Raw genomic sequence first — 26,105 nt, forward strand, 5'->3', positions numbered from 1 at the left:
GAAAGTGAACATTCCTCTGTTTTCTTTTTTTTGCCAGGAAGGGTGTGAGCTTAGAATTTAGGCTGGGCTGGATCTGAAGGGTTTTTATAGGCTTAAAAATCTTGGAAAGTTTTCAGGCCCATGAATTCATATTTAATTCACATTTTAAAAAATATAGCTCACTCTGCTAATTTCACAGCCAAAATGCAGTACATGAAAAAGGTCAGAAATAAGTAATAGCTGTGAACTCCCAGGAGGCTTATGCTTGAGTGGTTTAAATCAGACTCTGACCCTGAAACCAAGGACTGAATTCAATCAGTTGAATCCTAGTACCATTAACAATAACTCACTTAGATTGTCTGAACAATTTCATGGCCTCTTTCTGAGGACAAAATCCTTAATTATAAGGATTTAAGAGAATAGTAATTAATCAAGCCACAAGACCTTAGAGAGTTCCTATTGGGTTGCAATGTAAGAGGCATTGTGTCCATGACTAGAGAAGTGGTAGTTCTACAGTCTCGTTAGTCGATAAATATTTAAGTACCTACTATATGCCAAGCCTGGTCTCAGATACTTACTAGCTGTGGGACCCTAGGTAAGTCACTTAACCCTGTTTGCCTCAGTTTCCTGATCTGTAAAATGAGTTAGAGAAGAAAATGACAAATTACTCCAGCATCTTTACCAAGAAAACTCCAAATGAAGTCACAAAGAGTCAGACATGACTGAAATAAATGAACAGAATTATGATTATCACTGATTATCTTGTGATAAGAATATAGATGTAAATATAAATAATAAAAGAGATGAACTGGAACCAATACACTGGATCAATTGAGAAATGAAGAGCTTTGGTTAGACTCCAATCCTTTCTTTGCTACTTGCTGGCATTTCCTTCCAAACAGGAAGATCTTCCTATCACCTTGCTCAAAACTTCACCATCAATATTGTCTTTTCTTCCAACCAAACCAACCTCTTCCATCACTGGACCAGATTTTGGTTTGTTTGTTTAAAGCAGTTCTAACTCCAGATATAGTGCAGATACATTCCTGATCACCCAAGATGCACTGAAACTTGTTTCAGAGGTTCCTGATAGTAGTTATTTCCTGGTTATTTATATCATTCTCATGAAGGTGATGTGTAGGATGTAGAACTATATACAATACTGAGCAGGCTAGCACAGTTGCCTTTCTGAAAGAAAATTAATCACTGAATGAAAGACTAAAGCCACTTCTTTTCAAGTGACTTTCTTGCCCTATAGTAAATAGATGATCATGTTGACTTGCTAGCACCATTCAAAAGATGTATGATTTTTGCAACACTAACAAATGACCCACAGCCACCTCTATTAGCCTAAATGCATTTGTCCTCTGTGATTGACTCCAATTTACCTGTATACCTATTATTATTACATAGTTGTTTTCAAGTTTATCTCCCCCCATTAGAATGTATGCATTTTGAGGGCAGAAGCCATGCTTTTAGCTTTATTTATATCCCTAGTGGTTAGCACAATGACTAGAACATAATAAAATTTTAATAAATGCTTGCTGACTGACTGACCCATTCCTAGATCTGAGTCTGTAGATGAGGTGAGGAAGAGGAGTATCCCTCTCAATTTTGAAATTTGTGGTAGGCTGTCTTGGGGACTACATGCTACCAAGTCTACAAATCTAATATCATCATCATCATCATGGTAGCATAAAGAGAACAATGAATAACATGATCAATTCATTTAAATTCAATAAGCATTTACTAAGCACCTGCTATATACTTGGTCTCTTGCTAGGGACCAGGGGAACAAAGAAAAGATTATTAAACAGTCTCGTTGCTCTATGAGACTAATTTTTGTTAGGGGAAAACCAACATGTACATAAATAAATATAAAGGCAATTGAAGACAGAGATAACAATAAGGAGGGACTAAAGCAAGAGGTTAACCCCTGGAGAAAGATAAGGATTTCCTCCAATTTCCCTTAATGTTTTGACTTTTAGAAAAATTCTAGGTATCAGTAAAAAATTTTAGTAATTTAATAACAAAGTTGAAAGTCCTATATGATGAACTTCTTCATGAAATCTCTTCATATTTAGAATAACATGCTACCTGAATCAAAAGAGCAGGCAGGATGGCAGTGAACATGCTACCTGATACTCACTGTGGATGATTTATTTGCTTTGTTGTACCTTAATTTAAAGGACAGCTAGCCCTACTCCGTATCTGCTATGTGGCTCTGGTTTCACTTGTAACTATGATCTCTATCCTGCAACTCCCTTCCTTATTGTGGATTAGTGATTTTTATCTATGACTGCTTCTTGCTAACCCCAGGGGAGACTACTGAGATGCCTTTCCCTCAGTCACATTGGGCTAAGCTCTAAAGAGCCCTATATAAATATTTCTTTTTCTTTTCTGAGACATAGCGGTAAGGAGTAAGAGACAGAGAAAGATAAAGATCAAGAAACAAATACAGAAATAGGGAGGGGCAGGGCAGGAGGGAGTGAGGTACGATATACTATATATATATACATATATATATATAGTATATGGCATATTTTCTAGCATGCATCCTATAACTGGAGTTTCTCTAATCAACAGGAAGCCTCATAAGTTTCTTCCCCTCCCCTCTCTTCCTTCTCCTTCTCCTTCTCTCTCTTCTCCTTTTCCTTCTCTCTCCTTCTCTCTCCCTCTCTCCCCTGCCTTCTTCCTTCTTGCCTGGCTTAGTTCCCCTTCCTAGTTATTTCCCCTGTATTCCCTGTATTTTCATGAAAAGATGAGACACCAATGATACCACTGGACCCCTTATGAACAAGCTCTCAGAGGATTTGCCTATTCCAGATAGAGAATTTCTCCAAAAAGAACTTGCTTCTTTTAAAAGGACCATTTCCTTTTTCCAGTTGCCAGTTTCAACTAAATCAGAAATTAACTTTGTAAAGATAAGGTTGAATTTAAACAACCTCAGCTCCATCCTCAAGGGAATGAAGTGTATATGGACACCCAATCAAGTTGGATCTTAAAGGCTGAGGGCCATTTACAAATTATGTTTTCCTTTAGATAAAATAAAAAACAGCTAAAGTAATAGTACTCAAAGCAAGAGTCAATCACACAGGAACTCTCCTCTTGCTGCTCTCTGGCAAATGGAAAGCCAACCGCATGAACAATGCAACATGTTTATTTAGATGAGTTAACCAGGAAAACACTTGCCAAACTCTTTTCACTCCACGCCAAGTAAATGTCAGGGCTCAAAAGACTGATGCTTTTGCAACAACAATTGCAACGTATCACAAAGTTTACGCTCTCTTATCCTAACAGCTGCTGACTGTGTAGCCACATTTTACAAGAATCAGAATTTATGGGAGCCATTTCCTCCATAAAGCAAGATTCTGAGCTGCCCCAGATAAATATTTGTGTCAGCTTCTGAAGAAGCTTCAACTCTTAAAGTATTTTTTTACAACATTGTCCTGGCCAAAAAAGCACTCGGTGATGACCACAAGTCACCATTGACCATTAAATTCCACCAAGACATTAATATCATTGAGTTAGGATAAAATTATTCTATATGTTTGTGTGTTAATGAAGGTTCTAATTCTGGGGCCAAATCCAGAAAGATAAGTGGTCTTCCACTCAGAAATCACTAGATTTGAGGGCTCACTCACTGGTATCTTGTGTCACCTTCAGCTTTCCAAGAACAAATATTCATCTAGAACAGTGGTTCACAAACTTTTTTGGTCTACTGCCCCCTTTCCAGAAAAAATATTACTTAGCCCCCCTGGAAATTAATTTTTTTTAAATTTTAATAGCAATTAATAGGAAAGATAAATACACCTGTGGCCATCACCACTCTCCTGGATCGCTGCAGCACCCACCAGGGGGCGGTAGCGCCCACTTTGGGAATCACTGATCTAGAAGATTCTTTTTAGTCAAGAATGATCTGCTTGGGGTGGAATCTAAGAAACTCTTGCATTATTGGTTTGTGTTTTATCTTTTCCAAGGAAACGTCGAGTTCTTTGAGGACAGAAATTTCTTTGTATTCCTTATAATGATGAGCAAAACTGCTATGAAAGAACATGGTAGATATTTAATTTTAAAATTACTGAATGTTGAATGTAGTCAAAAAAGATCCTCCCAGAGAATTTATTAACTGCTTTTTATGTCACTTGGAAATTTTGACGGTCTGTTGGATTCTATGTTTTATTATTAATTGAAATAAATACTTAATTTCAGTTCGAGGTTAACAAAAATGAAGACATTTTTTAATTCATGTTCATAGAATCTCTAAAATCTATCCATGGACTCCATCTGTAGAATTAAGATAAATATATGTTCTAGGTTTTTTTGTATTTTGAAAGTACCAATGGAATACTCAAGTCATTCATCTTTTACTTCTCATTTCTAACATATAACCAACACCATCTCTTTTTATTTTTCAAATGTCTAATCCAGTGGTTCCCATACTTTTTTGGCCTACCATCCCCTTTCCAGAAAAAAATATTACTTAGCCCCCTGGAAATTAATTTTTTTAATTTTAATAGCAATTAATAGGAAAGATAAATGCACCAGTGGCCATCACCTCTCTCCTGGATCACTGCAGCACCCACCAGGGAGTGGTGGCGCCCACTTTGAGAATCACTGGTCTAATCAGTTATTTATTTACAAAGACTGCTAGATCATTTATTGAGCATAGGTAACCATCCAAAATACATTACACCACATCTACCATGTGTCCTTCTATTGTGTTTTGAGTCTCTTGAAATCTATATTTCTTAATTGCCCAAGATTAATAGCAATAGATGCAATAACATTGGGGAAAATAAGACTTTGTACCAGGTAGAAGCTTAGGATTACTTAAAAGCTCTGTGAAATGCAATTCACTAAAGATGCCACCTGAAATGGTCCTCTATACTTTTAGATAATTCTAAATACTAAGAATTTTTTCTTCCTTTCCATTAAGACCCAAGTCCATCTCTTTTTCTAGTTCTCCTTTCTAGAGTCAAAGAGAATAAATCTATACTTTCTTCTACAAAAAAGGCCTTCACATATTTTTTAAAAAGGTATGATATCGGGGCAGCTGGGTAGCTCAGTGGATTGAGAGCCAGGCCTAGAGACGGGAGGTCCTAGGTTCAAATCTGAACACAGACACTTCCCAGCTGTGTGACCCTGGGCAAGTCACTTGACCCCCATTGCCTACCCTTACCACTCTTCCACCTATAAGTCAATACACAGAAGTTAAGGGTTTAAAATTAAAAAAAAAAAAGGTATGATATTACTTGGAAGTCTTTCTTTACCAAGCTAAATATCCCACATAGGGGTATTTAGTACCTTTCCTTTGAATTTATCTATCATTTATCCTGTATATATCTTGTGTGTACAGTAAATAGTTATTTGTATGTTGTCTCCCTCACTAGACCCCAGAATCCTTGAGAACAGAGGCTGCTTTTGTGTTTCATATCCTCAGCATTTAGCATATAGTAAGCACAACAAATGCTTGCTGATGGTACCCAGAACTGAAAAAAAAAATACTTCAAACATGGTCTGAATATAGGGTATAATACAGTGAGAACATCACTTGCTTTATTCTACGCCTCCTTTAATGCAACCTAAGATCATTAGCTTTCATTGACTTATGAGGCATAATCCATTAAAACCAGGAGGCAAAGTCAAGATGGCAGAGTAGAGAGACGTAAAGCTAGAACCTCTGAGAATCCTTTCCAAACAACCTAAAATAACATTTCAAAATAAATACTAGAATGACAGAACCAACAAGGGGATGGAGAGAAGCAATTTTCCTACAGAAAGCAACTTGGAAGGGAGGCAGAGAGGGTCTGTTTCACTGAGATGAGAAGGAAGCACAGCCCAAAATAAGCCTGCACAAAGGAGTACTGGCACAAGTAAAAACCAATGACTCCCCACCCCTACTGCTCAAGTACTGGGCCCAAGCCAATGTCAAGACCTCAAGACCGTGCCTAAGCCAAGAGCAGAGGACCCTAACCCCACCCCTTGAAGTTCTCAGCCTTAGCATAAACCTGCACTAAGGGCCCAAGCATTAGAGCAAGGCAGACTACACCTGGCTGATATAAGCCTAAGGTGAGGCCCTGAGCCCCACCCCAAGGTATCTCACAATGCTCTTAGCCCATCAAGCCATCAGAAAGTTTAGGAAAAGATTGAATCTGCAGTGGCAGATGGCTTTTAAAGTTTCCAGCCCACAGGCCATCATACCACCTTAGAAGAAGTAGAACTTTCAGAAATCCAAAACTAGATCTGAAAGTAGCAGCCTGGAAACACTGAAGTTTAATAGAGTACTCTCTCTACCCTGAGAACAGAGCCCATCTTTAAGATAAAAATAAAAGTTAAGGAAAACACTAGTAAAATGAACAAATATTAAAAAATCTAACCACAGAAAATTATTATGATGACAAAGAAAAGCAAGGTACAAACTCAGAAGGGTGCAGTGAGATCAAAGCAACTATATGTAAAACTTAAAAGAAACATGAGAATTGGTCTCAGGGTCTGAAAGATCTCAAAAAGGATGTCAAATAGTAAATAAGAGATGAAGAGGAAAAATGAAGAAGGCAAATTAAAGTGATACAAGAAGAAAATAATACCATAAAAAGCAAAATTGACCAGATGGAAAAAAAAGGACAAAAATCCAATGAAGAAAAGAGTTTTTTTAAAAATAGAATTGGCTGAATAGAAAAGGAGGTTAAAAAACTCACTGAAGAAAATAATTTCCTAAAAACAATCTCCTTAACCTCAATATATTTTTAAAGAACTGCTTATACCATTGCTTCTTTCAAATTTTGTACTTACAAGGTTAATTTTTTTAACTAAACACAGCAATCACTTTTATTCCCATCAAATTTCATTTTACTTGATTCAGCTCACTGTGCTAATCTTATTGATTTTTTCAATTCTGATATTTGTCATCCTGCTTATTAATTATCACTCCAAGTTTTGTGTCTTCTGCCAACTTGATAAACATTTCATCTATATCTTTAACCAAGTCACTAATAGAAATATTAGTTCAGAGACTAGTCAGGGTTAAGTGCCTTTCAGCACTCCAATGGACTCCTCCTTCCAAGTTGATATTTTACCTTTAATTAATAATTTATTTTATTTTATTAATAATTTAATTAATAGACACATTGAGTCTAGCCATTTCAGTCAATTCTAAATTGATTTAATTATACTATCCCCTAAAGAATAGCAGGGGGGACTTTTTCAAGTGCTTCACTAATATCTACTATTATAACTTAGTCATCCTAATTATGTCCAAAGGGCTTTAAAAGAATGAATGTCCTTTGATGCAGCAATACTACTACTGGGTTTGTATACCAAAGTGATAAAAAAATGGGAAATGTTCTGTTGTACAAAATATTTATAACTGCACTTTTGTGGCAGCAAAAAAATTGGAAAATGAGGGGATGTCACTTGATTGGGGAATGGTTGAACAAATTGTAGTATGTGATGGTGATGGAATACTATTGTGCTTTAAGGAATGGTGAACTACTTGATTTCTTTAAGAACTGGAAAGACCTTCCATGAACTGATGCAGAGTGAAACAAGCAGAACCAAGAGAACATTATTCACAGTAATTGAAACATTGTGGGACAATCAAATGTAATTGACTTTGCTACTAAAAGCAATGCAATGTTCCAGGACAATTCTGAGGGTCTTATGAGAAAGAATGCTATTCACATCTAGAGAAAGAACTGTGGGAGCAGAAATCCAGAAGAAAAACATATAATTTATCATTTGTTTATATAGGCATATGATTTGGGGTTTTGGTTTTAAAAGTTTATTCTATTACAAAAAATGAATAATATGTAAATAGGATTTGAGTGATAATATATAACCCAGTGAAATTGCTTGTCAACTTCAGGAAAGGGAGAGAAGAGGGGAGGGAGACAACAATAACCATGTAACCACGGGAAAAATTATTAAATAAAATAGAAAATAATAACTTAATCATCCTAGAAACCATATTATAAAATAAGGTTTGTTAGTATGAATTATTTCTGAAAAAGGAATGATAATAAATAATAACAATAAAACATGATAATAGCTAACATTTATATATAATGTTTATTATGCACCAAGCACTGTGCTAAACCTTTTCTAATTATTATATTACCTAACCCTCACAACAATCCTGAAATGAAGATATTATTATTATCCACATTTTATAGATGGAGAAACTGAGGCAAATGGAGATCAAGTGACTTTCTCAAGGTCACAACAGCCAGTAGCATTTGAGGCCTTATTTGCACTCAGGTCTTCCTGCCTTTAGGCTCAGCACTATCTTTATGTCACCAATCTGCTTGATTCTTGGTGATGACTATTTCTTTTTCTAGATATATGATAAAATTCTCTTAAAAATATATTATAGGGTCTTGAAAGTTTTGAAAATCGAGCCCAATGGTTTATAATTTGTTGGTTCGATTTCTATCAGATTTTTCTGAGATCACTGACAATGGTTCAGCTTCTTATTTGACTGTGTAGTTAGTGTACTAAAATGTAGCTTTTCTGGACCAGGTGACCACAAGAGCATCTAGGTACTTTTCATATTTTTTTTAAAATTCTTAGATATTAGTTACTCATTTTCCATTTCATCTTCCATTTCTTTTTTAAATAATATTTTATTTTTCCTTTGTTGAATGTAAAAACATTTTTAACATTTTTTTCAAGTTTTGAGTTCTGAATTCTCTCCCTTCTTTTGACCCTTCCTCCCTCCCTGGCCCTTTCCACTCCCTAAGATGGTAAGCAATATGATACAGATTTTACATGTATAATCATGTAAAACATTTTCCTATATTAGTCATTTTGTGGAAGAGATCTCAAATGGCAAAAAAAGAAAGAAAATTAAATATAGTATGTTTCTATCTTAATTCAGACTCCATCAGTTCTTTCTCAGAGCACAGATGGAATTTTTGTTACCATGAGACTCTGGGATTGTCTTGGATGGCTACATTGCTGAGAATAACCAATTCACAATTGTTGATCAAGAAATATTGCTGTCACTGTGTACAATGTTCTACTCCAATTTGCATCAGTTTATGTAATTCTTTTCAGATTTTTTAAAATCAGCCTATTTGTTTTACCTTAAAGCACAATACTGTTCTACAGCTATCAAATACAACTTGTTCAGCCATTCCCCAATTGATGGACAACCCCTTAATTTCCAATTCTTTGCAACCACAAAAAGACCTGCAATAAATATTTTTGCATAGATAGGTTCTTCCCCACCTTTTTTTTAACTTTACCTTCCATCTTGGAGTCAATACTGTGTACTGGCTCCAAGGCAGAAGAGTGGTAAGGGTAGGCAATGGGGGTCAAGTGACTTGCCCAGGGTCACACAGCTGGGAAGTGTCTGCGTTCAGATTTGAACCTAGGACCTCCCGTCTCTAGGCCTGGCTCTCAATCTACTGAGCCACTGAGATGCCCCCCTTTCCCACCTTTTAAAAATATCTTTGGGATATAGACTTAGTAATTATATTGATGGGTCAAAGGGTATGTACAGTTTTAGAGTCTTTTCAGCATAGTTCCAAATTGCTTTCCAGAATCTTTGGATCAGATAGCATCTCCACCAGTAGTATATTAGTGTCCCAATTAGTGCCCAAATTAACATCCCCTCCAACAATTATTATTTTCCTTTTCTGTTTCAAAGATCATTTTCCTTGTCAGAGAAAATAAAAGCCAAGGATAAACTCAGAAGCTCTGCCTTCTCCCTATCATCAACTAACAATGACCCATTCATCTCAATAATGGTTCTGCTTTTCTTGATTCCGATTTTTTCTCTCAACATAGCTGGGGGCAGGGAGATTTTTATTGTCCTTATCTCTCCTGGGAAAGCTCAATTCATTCTCAGTCTATATTAGTAAAAAAATTTTTTTTTTTACACTTCTTTATTTTCACCCTGCTATTTTACCTTTGATTCCATCTTTAGTAAATGTCTTTCTAAAATATAAGTTGGTTGGTGAATTCCACTTTTGCGGAACTCCATTAGACATTTTTTCCTTATATCAAGTCTAAATTTGTCTCTTAAAAACTTCTACCAATGGGCCTTATACTCTTCTGCAGCCAAGCAGAACAAGTCTAATCCCTCATCTATTTGCCAGCCCTTAAAATATTTAGAGCTAGTTATCATGCTGCCCTGCCTCAAGCTTTCTTTTCTTCAGATTAAACATCACTAGGTACTTTAATCAATCCTTGAATGACATACATATTTTTGAGTCTGATTGTTTTCCTTTAGCTGTTTTCCAGTAGATCATATTTGGGAATTTCATTGTAGGAATGCCATTTCCCATGAGAAGGGTTCTCCTCTTCCAAATTTGCTTCAAATAGTGTCTTTTTCTTAAAATGATGTTAATAGTATCACTAATATTTAGTGGCAACCCACTGGAATTTCTACTATTGTTTGGCTATATCATCTATAGAGGATTCATGGGAAAATATGGACAAAAAAACCCTTAGGATGTGAAGCACTTTTGGAACCATTTCAGATAATTCATTTATCTACGTTAGCACTTCAAATTATTAGCAGGCTGGCAAATTTAGTTCTTCTCTTCCCCTTCCCTGTACCCTGTACCCAATATGAAGAGGTCACATTTTCAGTGTTATTGCAGTGGCAAGTATGTGTGTTCAAAGAAGATATTTCTCCTTTCTGGGCCTAATCTTTCCTATCAGTAAAATGAGAGGATGGAATCAAAATCCCTTGCAATTCTGAAATTCTATGATTCTACATTATAAATATAACTTTACCACCATTTCAGAACTCAGTAAATTTGAACCTTGAATCTGGCTCCCTTTGCCTTGACTTTCTCCCAAACATCCACAAACCCTCAGCATCCATTGCCAGCTCCCTCAGAAAGTATATAGCTTGGGGTCCACACAACAGATATATCTCTGTAGTAAAACTTCACTGATAGAACCCCTCAGTGGCTCTGGCTACAGCAAGGAAGCTGCTGGAACACTAGCGAGAGTGAGGTTTTTTCAATAAATAGTCAGGAGCCTTTTATATTTAAAAATAAAATCAGTGGATGTGGACATGATTTGGAAAGTAAACTCTAAACGACCGCCCTAGTAGAACTATCAATAATATGGAAATACGTCTTGATCGATGACACATGAAGAAACCAGTGGAAATGCATGTTGGCTATGGGGGAGGGAGTTTGGGGGGGAGAGAGTAAGAACATGAATCATGTAACCATGGAAAAAATTTTTCTAAAAAATAAAATAAAAAACAAACCAGCTTCGCCTCATGCATGATACAAAAGGGACTATTTTTGTTCAGAAAATTTGCCAGCATAAACCATATGAAGGATAATCAAATGCAAATGAGAGAATAAAATATAAAATATTTCAGTTATGATAGGAGCAACCTAAACCATCCACACAATAGAGAGTCTTAAACTGTAAATGTACATACCAACACTGTTTTTATTTAGAAAAACACAAGGACAGCTGATAGGATAATGTCCCTAATTTATTTTTTTAGCATAGTCAAGTGAACTAATGGTGTTTGTCTCTGACAGTGTGTGTGTGTGTGTGTGTGTGTGTGTGTGTGTATAGAGAGAGAGAACAACATAGAATAAAGAAAGATTTCCACTTATAAGGTGTACAAAGTAGAAGGAGAGGCAGAGAAAAGAATTTTGACTCACCTGACAAATGCCACTAATACACATATCCAAAGAGTCAATGTTGCAACGAGTCCCATCAAGAACTTTGGGTGCCAATTCCACAACCAAGTTTTGCCCTCGAGCTTGGCACTTAAGGGCACAAGGTGCTGCTGAATCATCATAGATAGGAAGCCATTCATAGTAGTGGCCTTGGTACTGGACATCATTGTAGGCTGAACACTGTTGGGCTCTGAAATCACCAGCATCAGAAGGGCAGTCCTACAATCAGAGAGAGAGGTATGTCATTCTCCTGAGAAACAGGTACACTTAAGGGCTAAACTGGTTCGTTTGAGGCAATGGGGCACCCTGGAATACTTATCTTGGGGTCAGAAAACCTTAGGTTGGAATTTTTTACCCTTTACATATTATTTGTATGACTTTTAACAAGTCATACACAAAGGGCTTCAGGATCATCTTATATAAAATGAAGGGATTGGACTAATACAGTTCTAGATTTCTGAACTTATAATCAATTTTAATGACTGAGTAGGTAATTATTAAATGCCTCCCAGACACTAAGGTAAGTACTGGGGTTACAAATAGAGGATAAAGAAAGCCTCTGCTTTCAAGGAACTTACAATCTAATGGGACTTTGGAAAGGTCTACCATATGCCTCTTTCCAGAAAGACTGCCCACTAAGTCTTTTAATAGAAAAGAGATATGGGGGCAGGTAGGCAGCATGGTGGACAGAATATTAGGTCTGGAATTGGGAGGATTGGGGTTCAAATCTGGCATCAGAACTTCCTAGTTGTGTAACCCAAGGCTAGTTACTTGACTCTGATTGTCTAGCCCTTGCCACTCTTCTGTCTTAGGATTGATACTAAGAAGGTGAAGATTTAAAAAAAAAAAGAAAGAAAAAAAGGAAAAAGAAAAAATGAGCTATATTACCATAACCAATCTGATCTTTTGGAAGAGTTTTACAAATGAATTTTCCAGACATTTGACATCTTTCCCTTTAAGCTCTAAAACTTGCTTTATTTTAACTGTTATAGATGGAAAACTCACTTCAGAGGCATTATATACCTGTCTGCCTTTGTAGGAAGAAAATAATAACAAAATAATCACATAGACATTAATATACAGCTAGCATTTCTATAACACTTTAAAGTTTGCAAACTACTTTACAAACATTATTTCATTTGGTCCTTACAACAACCAACAACCTTATGAAGTAGTTACTATCATATAATTTACAGATGAGGAAACTGAACTCGAGAGAGGTTAAATGACTTTTCTAAGATCACAGAGATGATGTCTGAGGCAAGATATGGACTCAGGTCTTTCTGATTCCAAACCTAGCACTCTATCCAATACTCTCCTGTGTCATTTAGCTGCAGAATATATTGAACAGAATCCAATATTTTCCTGATGATTAAATTCTAACCCTCACCCTAAATTCGTTTCTAACCCTAAATTCGTTTCTAACTACTTATATCACAATGATTCTCTTTAGAGCTACTAAGGCATAGGGATATTTATCCCTAAAATAAAATGGCATAACCTTGGGGTGTGTGTGTGTGTGTGTGTGTGTGTGTGTGTGTGTGTGTGTGTGTGCTATTTTAAAACCTTTTCACTCTCTTGTTTTTATGCCTCTTCTTCATCAGCTCTGCCTTCTTATTTTTGTCAGGATACCTGCCACTAACTGGTGTTCCCTTTCTAACCAAGTGCTTCTGTGGGTGTAGAAACTCAGGAGTAAATTTGCCATAAGTGTGTGTAAACTAAAAATAAAAAGATTCTGAGTACAGGCCTAAGAGGCTCCCCTATGAATAGGCTTCTGACAACTAAAAAGCATGTTTTAATTTCTGATTTTTGCAATATTCTGGATAAGTGAAGGTAACTGAGTTGTTTCTCTGATCTAAATTAACTCCACCTGAAATCTAAGAAGACTTTCAAACTTTGGGAACAGATACTTTATAAGTCACAAGAAATAAATGAAGAAAAAAAGGTATTATAACAATTTAAAAACATTTCAGTTATATTCTTTGTTTCTATTTTTGTTTTTTTTTTGTTCCAGACTACAGATATGTCTAACAATTTTTTGCAAAGCTAAAGCCCTTTCTCTTTCATGTAGAAGGACAACATTTCTCTGGAGAATGTAACTAAAATGTGAAACTTCTTAAACCTCAGATAGTTTTCCAGGTGAAAATTTTGATCAAACATTAAGCTTTACCCAAAATATCAAATTAAGCTCATGGATTGTGAAGCATCCCTCTAAAAATATTCCTGGATTTCTCAGCTTTTTTTTTCCTACCAGAAAGTTACTTTTATGAGCCCCTGACAAAAGATATACTGCATCAATCCTTCACATACTAAAGACTCTACTTACAAAAGAAAGTATGTCCAATGTCAAATAGCTTCAGTGCTAGATGGAATGTATAGTCTTCCCAGAATTCTGTCCACACATGGACTCTCACATCTGGGTTATAACAAATCCTGGCAGTATTTTCATTGGCCAGAAAAGCCAAAGACCCTAACATGTCATCTAAACCCTTGGGATACTAAAAGTCAGACGATAGGGCTGCACCTGAAGGATACATTAATTCCTTCCCATGGCAGGATTTCAATCATATTTGGAAAATTTGAATGTCCTCTAAATGGATAAGAGAAAAGAAAGACATTGCAGTATCTTAGGTCAGATTTGAACCTAGGACCTCCCTTCTCTAGGACTGGCTCTCAATCTGCTGAGCCACCCAGCTGCCCCCCTCATGCCCTCAATTTTACAGAAGAAAAAAAGCTGAGATAGAATAATCATGACTTATGTAGAATCTGACAGGATTCAAACATAGGTCCATCAATTTCAAGTCCACACTATCTTCAGATTCTAATCTATACAGCTTTAAAACATCTCTGTTGGGAGCAGCGAGGTAGCAGGTACTTCTTAGCTGTGTGTTCCTAGGCAAATCCCTTAAGCCCCATTTCTTAGCCTTTTCCACTCTTCTGCCTTGGATTCAAAATATAGTATTGATTCTAAGGCAGAGGTTAAAGGTTTAATATATATATATATAAAACCTTCATTTCCAAATGATGTGGAACATTAATCAGTGGCAAACATTTAACCTGGAACCCACCTAGATCTCTTAAGACTCTCCTTTTATGCCTTACACCTTCCAGCATCCAAATTATTATGAAGATAGATTTAGACATACACAGAAACAGCAGTAGCAGTGGTGGCATTAAGAAAGGTGCACAGTGTCCAAAAGTCTGAGTGCAGATTTAATTTTCATTAGCTATATTAAAGCTGTATTCATTTGAGAGCCAGGAATCTTGGGATGAAATTTTGGTTCTGCATATGCTCTGCAACCTTGAATATATCAATGAAGCCTTCTCTGGGGCTCATCTATAAAATGAGGAGAAGTTGGACCAGATAATCTATTAAGTCTCTTTTGTGGCAATGATTCTAAATGTCATCCCAACATGGCATGGACATGGTCCATAGATGAGCATCTCTCAATACAGACAGCTCATAAATGGGGACTGCTTGACAGTTCCTTGGTATTTCCTCAGGTTCCACTGTATGCACTGGCAGCAAGTATTTCATATGTCAAGAGGGCAGTACCTTTTATGGCACTTTTTTAAATTGGGTGGGAAAAACCTATTTCCATGAGGAGAGTAACACATCTGGTTTTCTTTTTTTTTTTAAACTAGCCTTCACCAGATGTAGTTTTCCCCTTCTCTCAACCAACTGCATTCTATAACTCTATACCTGTTAAATCTCTACATTCTACAGAAGATTATAATTATTGAAAAGGACCAAAGTGAAGTAGAAAAAGCAGAGGATTTAAAGTCAGAAAACAAGTTTGTAGTCTTGGCACTGTCATTTCAGATATAACCAGTCATTGTACTGCTCTGAAATTCACAGAATTTCAGAATTTAAAAGGATCTCAGGGCCACTTTGTTCATTCCAAATCAGAACAAACATCCCCTCTACACAACAGCTAATAAGTGTGCATTTAGTCTTGGACAAAAGACTTTCAAAGAAGGAAAAAGCACTCCCAAATCCACTTTTGTTTATATGATTTCAGTTGTTAATGGGCAGCAGCTAGGTGGTGCAGTGGATAGAGTGCTGACCCTGGAGTCAGGAAAACTTGAATTTAAATCTGTCCTAAGACACTTACTGGCAATATGACCCCAAGCAAGTCACTTAATCCTGTTTGCCTCCATTTCCCTACATGCAAAATGAGCTAGAGAAGGAATTGGCAAAACACTCTAGTATCTTGGCTAAGAAAACTCCAAATAGGGCTATGACAAGTCTGACATGACTGATATGACTGAACAATTATGAAAAATTGTTAAGAAGGGTTTTCTTATATCAAGTCTAAATTTACTTCTTTGCAACTTTTGCCCATTGTTCTTAATTATTCTTCCCATAATCAAACAAAAACAAAGTGAATCCTTCTTCTATGGGATAGTTTTTAGGAGACTTGAAGGTAGCTATCATCTTTCCTCTACTTCTTCTCTTCTCCATGCCATACACTCTCATTTAACCTATTTCTGTGTTCTATAAACTCAGGGCTCTTAATCATATTGGTTGCCAACTTGTCCATTTTCCAGGACATCTATTACTTCCTAAAGTGTAGCATTCAGGTCAGATCCCTAGTACTCCAGACAGAGTCTTATCAAGAGACAGGTTAGGGGGCAGCTGGGTAGCTCAGTGGATTAAGAACCAGACCTAGAGACGGGAGGTCCTAGGTTCAAATCTGGCCTCGGACACTTCCCAGCTGTGTGACCCTGGGCAAGTCACTTGACCCCCATTGCCTACCCCTACCACTCTTCTGCCTTGGAGCCAATGCACAGTATTGATTCCAAGATGGAAGGTAGGGGTTAAAAAAAAGAGACAGGTTAGTATCATTCCTATTTCTGAACACTAGATCACATTAGTTTTATTGGCTTCCATGTCACACCATTATAGTGTATTGATTTCATGTGAGCTCAGAATCCACTAAAATCTACAGATCTTTTTTTACAGCATAATAAACTATAATCTAACTAATCTAACTCACTTAGGATTTTTTTTCTTTTTTCCTCCTCTTCCTTCTTTTAGTTTTATTTTAAGAGTGGGGCTCCCTATATTGCTAAGGTTGGAAATGTAGCAGCCACTCATATGCCTGATCCCACTGCTGATCAGCACAGGTCTGGGGCTAGTTCTCCTTAGGAAGCCTGACTGCCCCCACCCAACTTCCAGGGGCTCCCCACATTGGAGCTAAACCCAGTGAAGCCATCCAACTGACTTTGCCTCTACTCTAGGTCAGAACTTAAGCATTGTAGCAGAAGGAATGACAGGCATGGTATAATCACACTTCTACTTACAGGTAGTTAATTTTGTTCCCATGAAGCTGATCTTTTTGACCCACGATGCAGTGAGATCAGGCATGTGAGCTATCTTTGCATAGGTTGTGTTCCCTTATGTGGCATGCAGTCAAGCAGTCCCTGCTTTTTAGTATCCCTAGTTTCCTTCAAAGTTCAAATGAAGCACCATCTTCTAGATAAGGCTGTTCCTGTGAATCACAGCTGTTAGTGCCTACCCACCCCACCAATAAATTATATTGGATTTAGATATGCCTATGTCATCTTCCTTGATAAAAAGCAGGTTCTTTGATGGCAGGGTCTATTTTAATTTTGCCTTTACATCCGTTGCACCTGACCTAGTAGCAGACACAAGTACAAGCTTAATAAATGTTTATTGGTTATAGAGAGCATGTGGTTTTAGTTCCATATGGTTTTTCTCAGCTCTACACAGCTCCTTTAACCAGGATGTTAGAGGCATGTCTATAGTACATTATACTAATGATCCTATATTACATTTCTGATCTTTTGCAATCAGAAGATTTTTCTCACTCTGTGATTTGCCTTTCCTACCTAATTCTCTTCCCTTCAAAGAACTAGATGTTGTATGGCATATAATTTTATGCAAACTTATTACTATAGTAGGCTTTTAGAAGTTTACAAACTTGTATTTTTGAGAGATCTGCTTCTTTTGCTTAAAAGGAGTTTTTCCCCCTTTTGAATGTTTCAAATTATATTGAACAGGAGAAAATTTAACTTTTGCACAATGGTTTATTCTTATTTCATTAGAGAAGGCAGCAGCGTAGCATCTGAATGTTGTTATTAGGTTATCAGGCAATACTGAGCAGTGTTTAAGTATAGAGTTTGAAAAATATAAGGAAGAGGAAAAAAAGGGGAAAAAAAAGCTACATATTCCTAGCCATAGAGAACTATAGTGCCTGACATAGTAGGTCCTTAATCAAATGTTTATTGATTGGCTGATTGATTGAAGGAGCTGAAGAAAAAAGAAAATGTAGAAGTCACTAAGAAAACTGAAAATTTTAAATGGAAAGATATGAAGAATATAATGTTTTATTTTAGTTTATTTTTTCAAAGTGTTTATGAAAACCTACTAAATGCCTGCCTTTTAAACAAAATCACTGCCAAGACAATTGTGGTTTTTTTTTCAAAAACCACAAAATTAAAAAGGTCAATCACAGATTAAAAATTCACATGCTTTTCATTTATGGAAAATTTGAGTTACACGTTTCTGCCTCAAATTCTGTGCCGAGAATTACTTTGCTAAAACTTGTTGAATCTCCTGCTATTCTATTACAAATCCAGATGAAACCAATTTCATGGTCAAATGACTCTTGTTCTTTTCATAGAAGTGACATATGAAGTCGTGCTTCATCTGTACTTGTTAGAAGCTTCAGAGGCCGCCTAGATCATGTGGCAAAATGACATTTACAGACAGTTAGTTTCTGTCACCTCTTGTATAAGACTCTAAAAAATAGCCAGCAACTTTCAGAGTTCAAACAAGCCTTACACATACAGGATATAGGATGAAATACACCTAATTTTCAAGCTAAGAGAGTTACATAGCTTGACAAGTACTGCTGGTCTTTAAATATACTTGGGTAAAACTTGTGCATTTTAAAGACCAATTTCTTGACCTCTGAAAATTCCTTTTAAAAACTGTATAATACAAACTGTCAACTCTTATTGAAGACCTTTACTTCATTCACTTTTAAATCACAAATAGTACCTACAGTTTTAACTTGTGGTTGCACATACGGACCACAAAATATTTCCTGTAGGGGGAGAGGGGAAAAGAGGATTTACATATTGCAGTTTGATTGACCATTTCTCCAAGTATGTTAATGGATTCATACAGGATCATAGTATGTTAAAGCCTGAAGAGACCTTAGAATCCAATGTTTCTCAAACTAATTTGGCCACATAATGCTTTGGAACTTGAAATATATTGATGAAACCCATAAATATAGGTCTGAGGAGTCTTGGGGTCTGGAACAATACCAGTATAAATGGGGTTAGAGAAGTTTGGGAGCAATATAAAGAAATTAAGCTTATTTTCATACCAAGAAATTGTTGCACATTACAAGCATTTTGTATAAATATATAATTTTACATTTTATGTTTCATGGGAAAATATCACTAATCTCCAAATTTTCTCAGAATCCCTATTCACACTATACCGAGACTCCATGAAGGAGTCTGGGAAGCATGGACCTAATCCAACATCATCAATCTACAGAAGATAAAACTGATGGCCTGACCAGGGAAATAACTTGTTCAAGGTTACATAAGATTAATGACATATCAAAAGTTCGTAAAATTTGGACTTTGGACTGAGATCAACTACTCTAATATCTTCACCAAACTGAGAAGCAAAGCAATCAATAAATACCTACAATTTAGGTGTCCTGAGTTCCTATCTAGAGTGCTTCCACTAGACCACTTTGGAATATGCTACAAATGCAGCATTAAGAATCTCTTGGCTTTGCATATTTTAAGGGAAATATCATATTCTTAAAATAATGTCACAAAAGAAATCTTATCAGTTTTATTTGCAATAGTCCAAATAATGCATTTTAAAATGAATATACATAGTTGAACGCTTCCTAATCCATGTTTTAACACTCTTCTCCCTCTTTCTTTTTTTTGCACACTGTTTGGGTATAGAAGAGCCCCATTAACACCCAGATCGATGGTGCTAAAGTCACATATGGCAAAAGTAAGTAAATGTATTTCCTATCAAAGTTTCAAATTTAGGCTCTTTCCTGAGCTTCAATTGTGTATTACCATCTTACCTACTAGTTATTTCATATTAGATATTCCATATGCATCTTAAAATTAGCAGATCAAAGGCAAAATGCATTATCTCTTCATGTGTTTCTTCTGTTCTACTAAATGTCCTTATTTCTGTCAGATATACCACTATATTTCTAATCAAATAAGTCTATGACCAGAGACATCCTCAATTCCTCACTCTTCTTTAGCACCCCAGTCATATAATTATAATCAAATCTTTCTAGCTGTTTCTACTTCTAACATGTCTTTCATTTATGTCCACTACCACATAACCATCAACCTAATGCAAATCCTTATCACCTTTTAAAATTTGTAATTATTTAATTATCTTGTTACATTAAAATTCCCAAGTGAATCACTCCCTCCTTCCCCTCCCCACACTATGGCCAAACAAATGATTATGGATGATTGTGATGAAATATAGTTACTGCACAATAAGAAGTGCTGAGCAGTTTAATTTTTTTTAAACTTAGAAAGATCTACATTTAATTATGAAGAGTGAAATGAGTAGAACCAAGAAAACATATACTGCAGCAGAAATATTGTTTGAAGAATAGCTTGTGTATAACCATCTCCAAAGAAAGAACTAATAAATAAAAATAAAGAAGAGATAACTTTTTATATACATACATCTTTTTGTCAAATGACTCCTTCTCTATGCAGACTCGAAGAGTTAAACTTATGGTTCACTGATACAATAAAACACAAATAATATCAGTATATACTTGTCTTAAGTCTCTATGCATCCCATGGAGATGCTCATCTGTGGCTGTGGTTAGTGGCTCCTGTTTCTCTTTTAATTTGACACCAGTGACCTAAACTATTGAAATGGCTTTCTAATTGGTCTCCTTAATAATCAAGTCTCACAAAATTATAATCTGTCCTCCACACAGTTGCCAAAATGGCATTCCTAAAGCAAAAGTAGTATTACTGCAAAGTAGTATTCCATCACAATCATATGCCATAATTTCTTTAGCATGACATCTTTCTTTATCCCCATAGCTACTAATTCCTTCCCCCACCCATAATCTCAAATTACCTTGTAATATACTTACTTATAAACATGTTTCCCTCAATAGCATATAACTTCCTTAATGTGCTGGATCCCCATCCTGTCACCTCCCCACTAATCATAGGTACCCCATAGGGCCATGACCTAGGTATGCTTCTTTTCTCTCTCTCTCTCTATATATATAGATATATTACTCCATTTGGGATTGTCTTGTGGTTTTAATGATCCTCTACTGATGGTACTTAGACCTATCTATCTTGCCTCAACCCCTCTGCTAAACCTCAAGCGTTACATTTCCAACTGTCTTTCAGATATATCAAACTAGATGTTGAGCCAGCATCTGAAATTCTACATGTCTAATACAGAATTCATTTTCTTTTCCCCAAAACCTTCTCAATGCTTCCAAACTTCACTATTACTGTTGACGGCACTACTATGCCACCCTCCTAGTCCCCCAGGCTTGCAACCTAAGAGTCATCCTCAACTCCTCACTATCTTTCATCCACTATATCCAATCTGCTTCCAAGGTCAGAAGATTTCACCTTTGGAATATCTTTCAAATACCAACTCAAATTCTCAACTCTGATACTTCTACCACTGAAACAGGTCTTCATCATCTCTTGCTCAGACTATTGCAACAGTGTGCTGGTGGATCTATCTACACCTAGTCTCTCCTCATCCCAACCCATCCTCCATTTAGCCACCAAACTAATTTTCTTAAAGCACAGGTCTGACCACAACATCTCCACTACTCGATAAATTCCTGTGACTCCCGTTTATCTTGAACACCTATATAAAATCTTTTTTGGCAAAGCTCTTCATAAAATGGCCTTCTCACCCCAATTACCTTTTATCTACTCATATCTTATTTATCCCACTATACTCTTTGTTCCAATGCCACTGGCTTCCTTGCTGCCCATTGATGAGACACTTCATTGCTTGGCTCTGGGCATTTCCTCTGGCTTGTCTTCATGCCTGGAATGTTATCCCTTCACCTCTCCACCTATTGGCTTCCCTGACTTCCTTCAAGTCTCAACTAGAATCTCTTCTTCTACAGGGAGCCTTTCCAAACTTCTCATAATTCTTTTGGCTTCCTTCCCCTCTTTTACTTATCTCCTATATATAGTATATGTGTGTGTATCTATATCTACATCTACATCTATATCTATATCTATATTTATATGTGTGTGTGTCTATACATATGTATGTATGTATATTTGTTCACTTTTCCCCTCCATAACCCTGTGAGCTTCTTAAGAGCAGACTGTCTTTTAACTCTTTTTGTACTTCTTGTACTTAGCATCATGCCTGGAACATAGTATGTGCTTAATAAATTCTTACTGACTGACTGACAACCTCTCACAGACTCAACTTCCTCATCTGTAAATTAAAATGATAACAAGGGCATCTACTTTACAAAGATGTACTGATCAAATGAGATAGCACATGCAAAGTACTTTGCAAACTTTAAAGTGCCATGTACATGCTAGCTACTATTACGGTGTATGATTTTATACACTATAACAGAAATTCTTCTATGCCAGAGACAATGCCATTCATTTGCCATCTAATTCTATTACCCAATCCAAGTGTCATCCCATTAAATTATAAATGAGTCTGTTCTCTTAATTTCATTTCTGATGTCTTTTGTCCTTTGTTTCCTTATTACTCATTCCTCTTAACCTACCATAGTCTGGCTTCCATCCTTATAACTCTACTGTTCTGCTTCAGTTCTAAATAGTTCTTCTTTGACTGATGTGTTCTTTTTAACATTTTAATACACAATCTTTTAGAAACTCCCCCCCCCCTTAGCTGTTCCTCCTATTCCCATGGCTCTTTCTTTACTTTCTCTTTCCCTTAAATTGTAAATATCATATAAGTCTCAGTTCTGCAACCTCTAATGTTTTCTCTATATATAGTCTGTTCTCTAATAAACTCATTCATTCTCATATTTTCAACTACTATTTCCATGCTTATAGGTAGAAGAATACATAATTCCACTTCTGACTTATACAATCTCTTGCTGCCAATTACATTGAGGATATTTTTATTTTCATGACACATCAAAAACATCCCAATCAGAAATAACTTTATTTTTCCTTTTGAAGCTCTCTAGGCTTCCATTTTTACAAAAAGGCATCAAGTTTTCTCCTAGTTAAAACCCAGAAGTAACCTCTGTTCTTCTCTTTCCATCATCATCTATATCTTATCTGAAACTATTTTCAAGTGTTCATTTGGAATATCTCTCTGAGATATGTACTTCCTTTCATTCCATTTCTACTCTCACTAATTTATTGTAGAAGATTATACCTTGACTAAATTATCTTGACTAAAATGACTTCCTGCTTGATATTTCCCAGATTCTTAACTCAGTGTCCTCAAACCTTTTTTTTTTTTAACCCTTGTACTTCGGTGTATTGTCTCATAGGTGGAAGATTGGTAAGGGTGGGCAATGGGGGTCAAGTGACTTGCCCAGGGCCACACAGCTGGGAAGTGGCTGAGGCCGGGTTTGAACCTAGGACCTCCGGTCTCTAGGCCTGACTCTCACTCCACTGAGCTACCCAGCTGCCCCCTCAAACTTTTTAAAAATATATTTTGATAATGAAATTTCACTGTAATTCATTTAAGTATTTTATTTCATGTATTAACAACATTATTCTGAAAAAAGGGTTCATAGGCTTCATCAGACTGCCAAAGGGGTCCATAAACTCAAAAAGGTTAAGAACTTCTAGAGTCTAGTCTCTAGAGTCAGTGTCTTGTTCTCTTCATGTTATCATCAAACTAACTTTTCTAAAAGAGTTTTCAACATGTCACTCCCCAATTCAAGAATGTATAATTTCTCCAAAATGCTATTTTTTTAAAATTATCTACTCATCACACTTGCTTAGCTCATCTCTCTTCAGCAAAAAGGAAGAGGTCTTTGAGAAGAGGAATTATGTTTTCTACTGTTTGTATCCTTTGTTACACTAGTACCTGGGTTTAAATCTGGCCTCAGACACTTCCTAGCTGTGTGATCCTGGGCAAGTTACTTAACACCCTCCCTCCCCTATTGCAAGCAGCCCTTACCTCTCTTTTGTCTTGGAACCAATACACAATAATGGTTCTAAGATGGAAGGAAAGGGTTGTTTTTTTTTTGTTTTTTTTTTTTTAAAAGGAAACTAGCAGGACTTCTGAGGGTCTGCCAGTTCCCCAGATTTCAAGTTCAGAACATTTCACATTCTGTTATGCTGGGATATGGAGCAGCAACAATACTGAGTTGGTTAGGTAATTGCTGTGGCTGATACAAGCCAGGCCAGCACCAAAGACGGTCTTGAATACAAGTAGCCAAGGGACTCCTAAGGACCCAGTCAAGAGATCAGCAAAGTGTAAAGAAAGAAATGGACTCTGGAAGTCAAGGTAATCTATTGCTAAGAATCCTAGATGTTTATATTTTCAATAATAACAGCATTAAAGAGTGGAACTTACCTCACGTTGCTTGATTCTAGCCGGAACTATTAAAAAAGCTCTTAATTGGTCAAGCTCCACCTTTGTAAGTTTTCCTTGATTCCTGCCCCTCCCCACTCCCTCCTGTTAACACTGTTTCCATCAAAACCAAAGTTTTTGTTGTTTTCTTGAAACTTGGGCCATAGCACACCAGGCACTTCTCTCTTCCACATCTTTCAGTCTGTTCATGTCCATTATTTCCATGACACTTTCTTTCTATCTCAATCTCTTCTGTAACCTTTTGCCTTCAACTTTTCCAACATCAGAGTGTTTTCCAGTGGGACATGTTTTCTCATTATATGGCCAAAGTTTTAAAGCTTCAGCTTTAGTATCTCATCTTCTAGTGAAGAGTCTGGATTAATTTCTTTACTTTGTATTTAGAATGTACATATTTTATAATATCAATATAAGTTTATAATGACTCCCTTATTAGAAGGTAAGCTCTTTGAGGACAAAGGTTTTAACTTTTGTTATTTGTTATTGTTGTTTTTATTATTTTTGTTATTTTTATTATGTCTATTATATTATTAACTTTTTGCTTTAATATTCGCATCCCCTATAACAATGACTATCACAAAGTAAATGCTTAATAAATGGTTCTCTGACTGACTAGCAGAATGAATGAATGAATGTTCTCAGCATTTTTTTTATACCTTAGCAAGTTCTATGTATCTGGGCCTAAAGAAAGTGGCTTTATTTGGTTAAGAATTTATTGGGAAAAAAATAGCAGTTGAATAAAGAGTCCTGATAAATTATCTTCTTTGCCCTTTTTTCAGGTCTAGTTACCATTTTTAAAAAATCACTTCATTTTATGAAATTATTTCATTATTAACACCATATTCAGTATCTGGGCAGAGGAAAAATGTCCCAGCCCATTATGGGAAGGGAGCTCTATCCAGGCTAAATTTTTTCGTCTGGTTTAATTTAACCACACTTACATAGGTGTGGCTTTAGTCAAGGTTTTGTCCTGGACAAATGTAGCCAAATATGGAGATATTTCAGAACTCCTGAAGAATGCATGGAAAAACAATAGTACTTATCAAGTAAAATTTTTAGTGGTATTGCCCATTATATATTTGTTTGGAAAATTTTTCTCCTATATTGTAATAATCTCAACCTCTACTATGCTTACTACTGATATCAGAAATTTCATTTGGAATGAAGTATCCCTCACAATCTCCAGACTAAACAGAAACTAAAGAGTTTTTATAATTATCATCTTAATCTAAGTACTGGAAGTCAAATGATCATTTTAAACTGGTGAGCAGATTATGTGAAGGACAGATATTCTTTTATCTTTTCTGATCTTTACTGCTTTAAAAACGGTAAAAGGAAGTCTTAAACGTCTTTTTAAAATATCTTAATGTTGAACAATTTAGGATAAGTTCTTATGAATTCTCCCCAAATGTGTAACTTCCTTATAATTCACATGAAATATTTTGTATCCAATTTGGCAGTAAAGCATGCATTCATGAAGGGTAAATTCTAAATCTGTGGTCAATTAGGCGAACAGTCAAATCTCTTTAAATGAGTAACAAGAGAGTGAGGAAAGAGTATTATGCACCATTAGCTTTTAAATACACACCACAAGAATATGTCTTTTAAAAGTTTCATTAGAATATATTTTTTACATTACAACACTTACATTATTGCTGCAGGTTTTGTATCGAATATTCTGCCCTTCACAGCTCCTAAATAGAGAAAAGGAGATAAGGATTCTAAATAAAAGTAGTGATCATCCACGAGCAAAAACAAGATAATGATTTTCTGTAAAAAGTAAACCTGCATGTCCTTGGACAAGTCACTTCCATCCTTCTAAGTTGTGTTTCCTTATCTCTAAAATGAGACTGGCAGACCAGCTGATCTTAAAG

The 26,105-nt window shown here is 36.1% G+C and overlaps 1 protein-coding gene across 1 annotated transcript in view; it reads right to left on the reverse strand.

Moving 5' to 3' along the window:
- ADAMTSL3 (ADAMTS like 3) overlaps positions 1–26,105 on the reverse strand; it is a 616,185-nt gene that overhangs the window by 297,584 nt on the left and 292,496 nt on the right. The window contains exons 5-6 of the mRNA XM_044660156.1: positions 25,880–25,925; positions 11,625–11,861 (exon numbers count right to left, since the gene is read on the reverse strand). Of these exons, the coding sequence (XP_044516091.1) occupies positions 11,625–11,861; positions 25,880–25,925 (283 nt within the window). The remainder of the gene's footprint in view (positions 1–11,624; positions 11,862–25,879; positions 25,926–26,105) is intronic.

The sequence above is a fragment of the Gracilinanus agilis genome, chromosome 2 (assembly GCF_016433145.1).
Source record: "Gracilinanus agilis isolate LMUSP501 chromosome 2, AgileGrace, whole genome shotgun sequence".
Classification (NCBI taxonomy): domain Eukaryota; kingdom Metazoa; phylum Chordata; class Mammalia; order Didelphimorphia; family Didelphidae; genus Gracilinanus; species Gracilinanus agilis.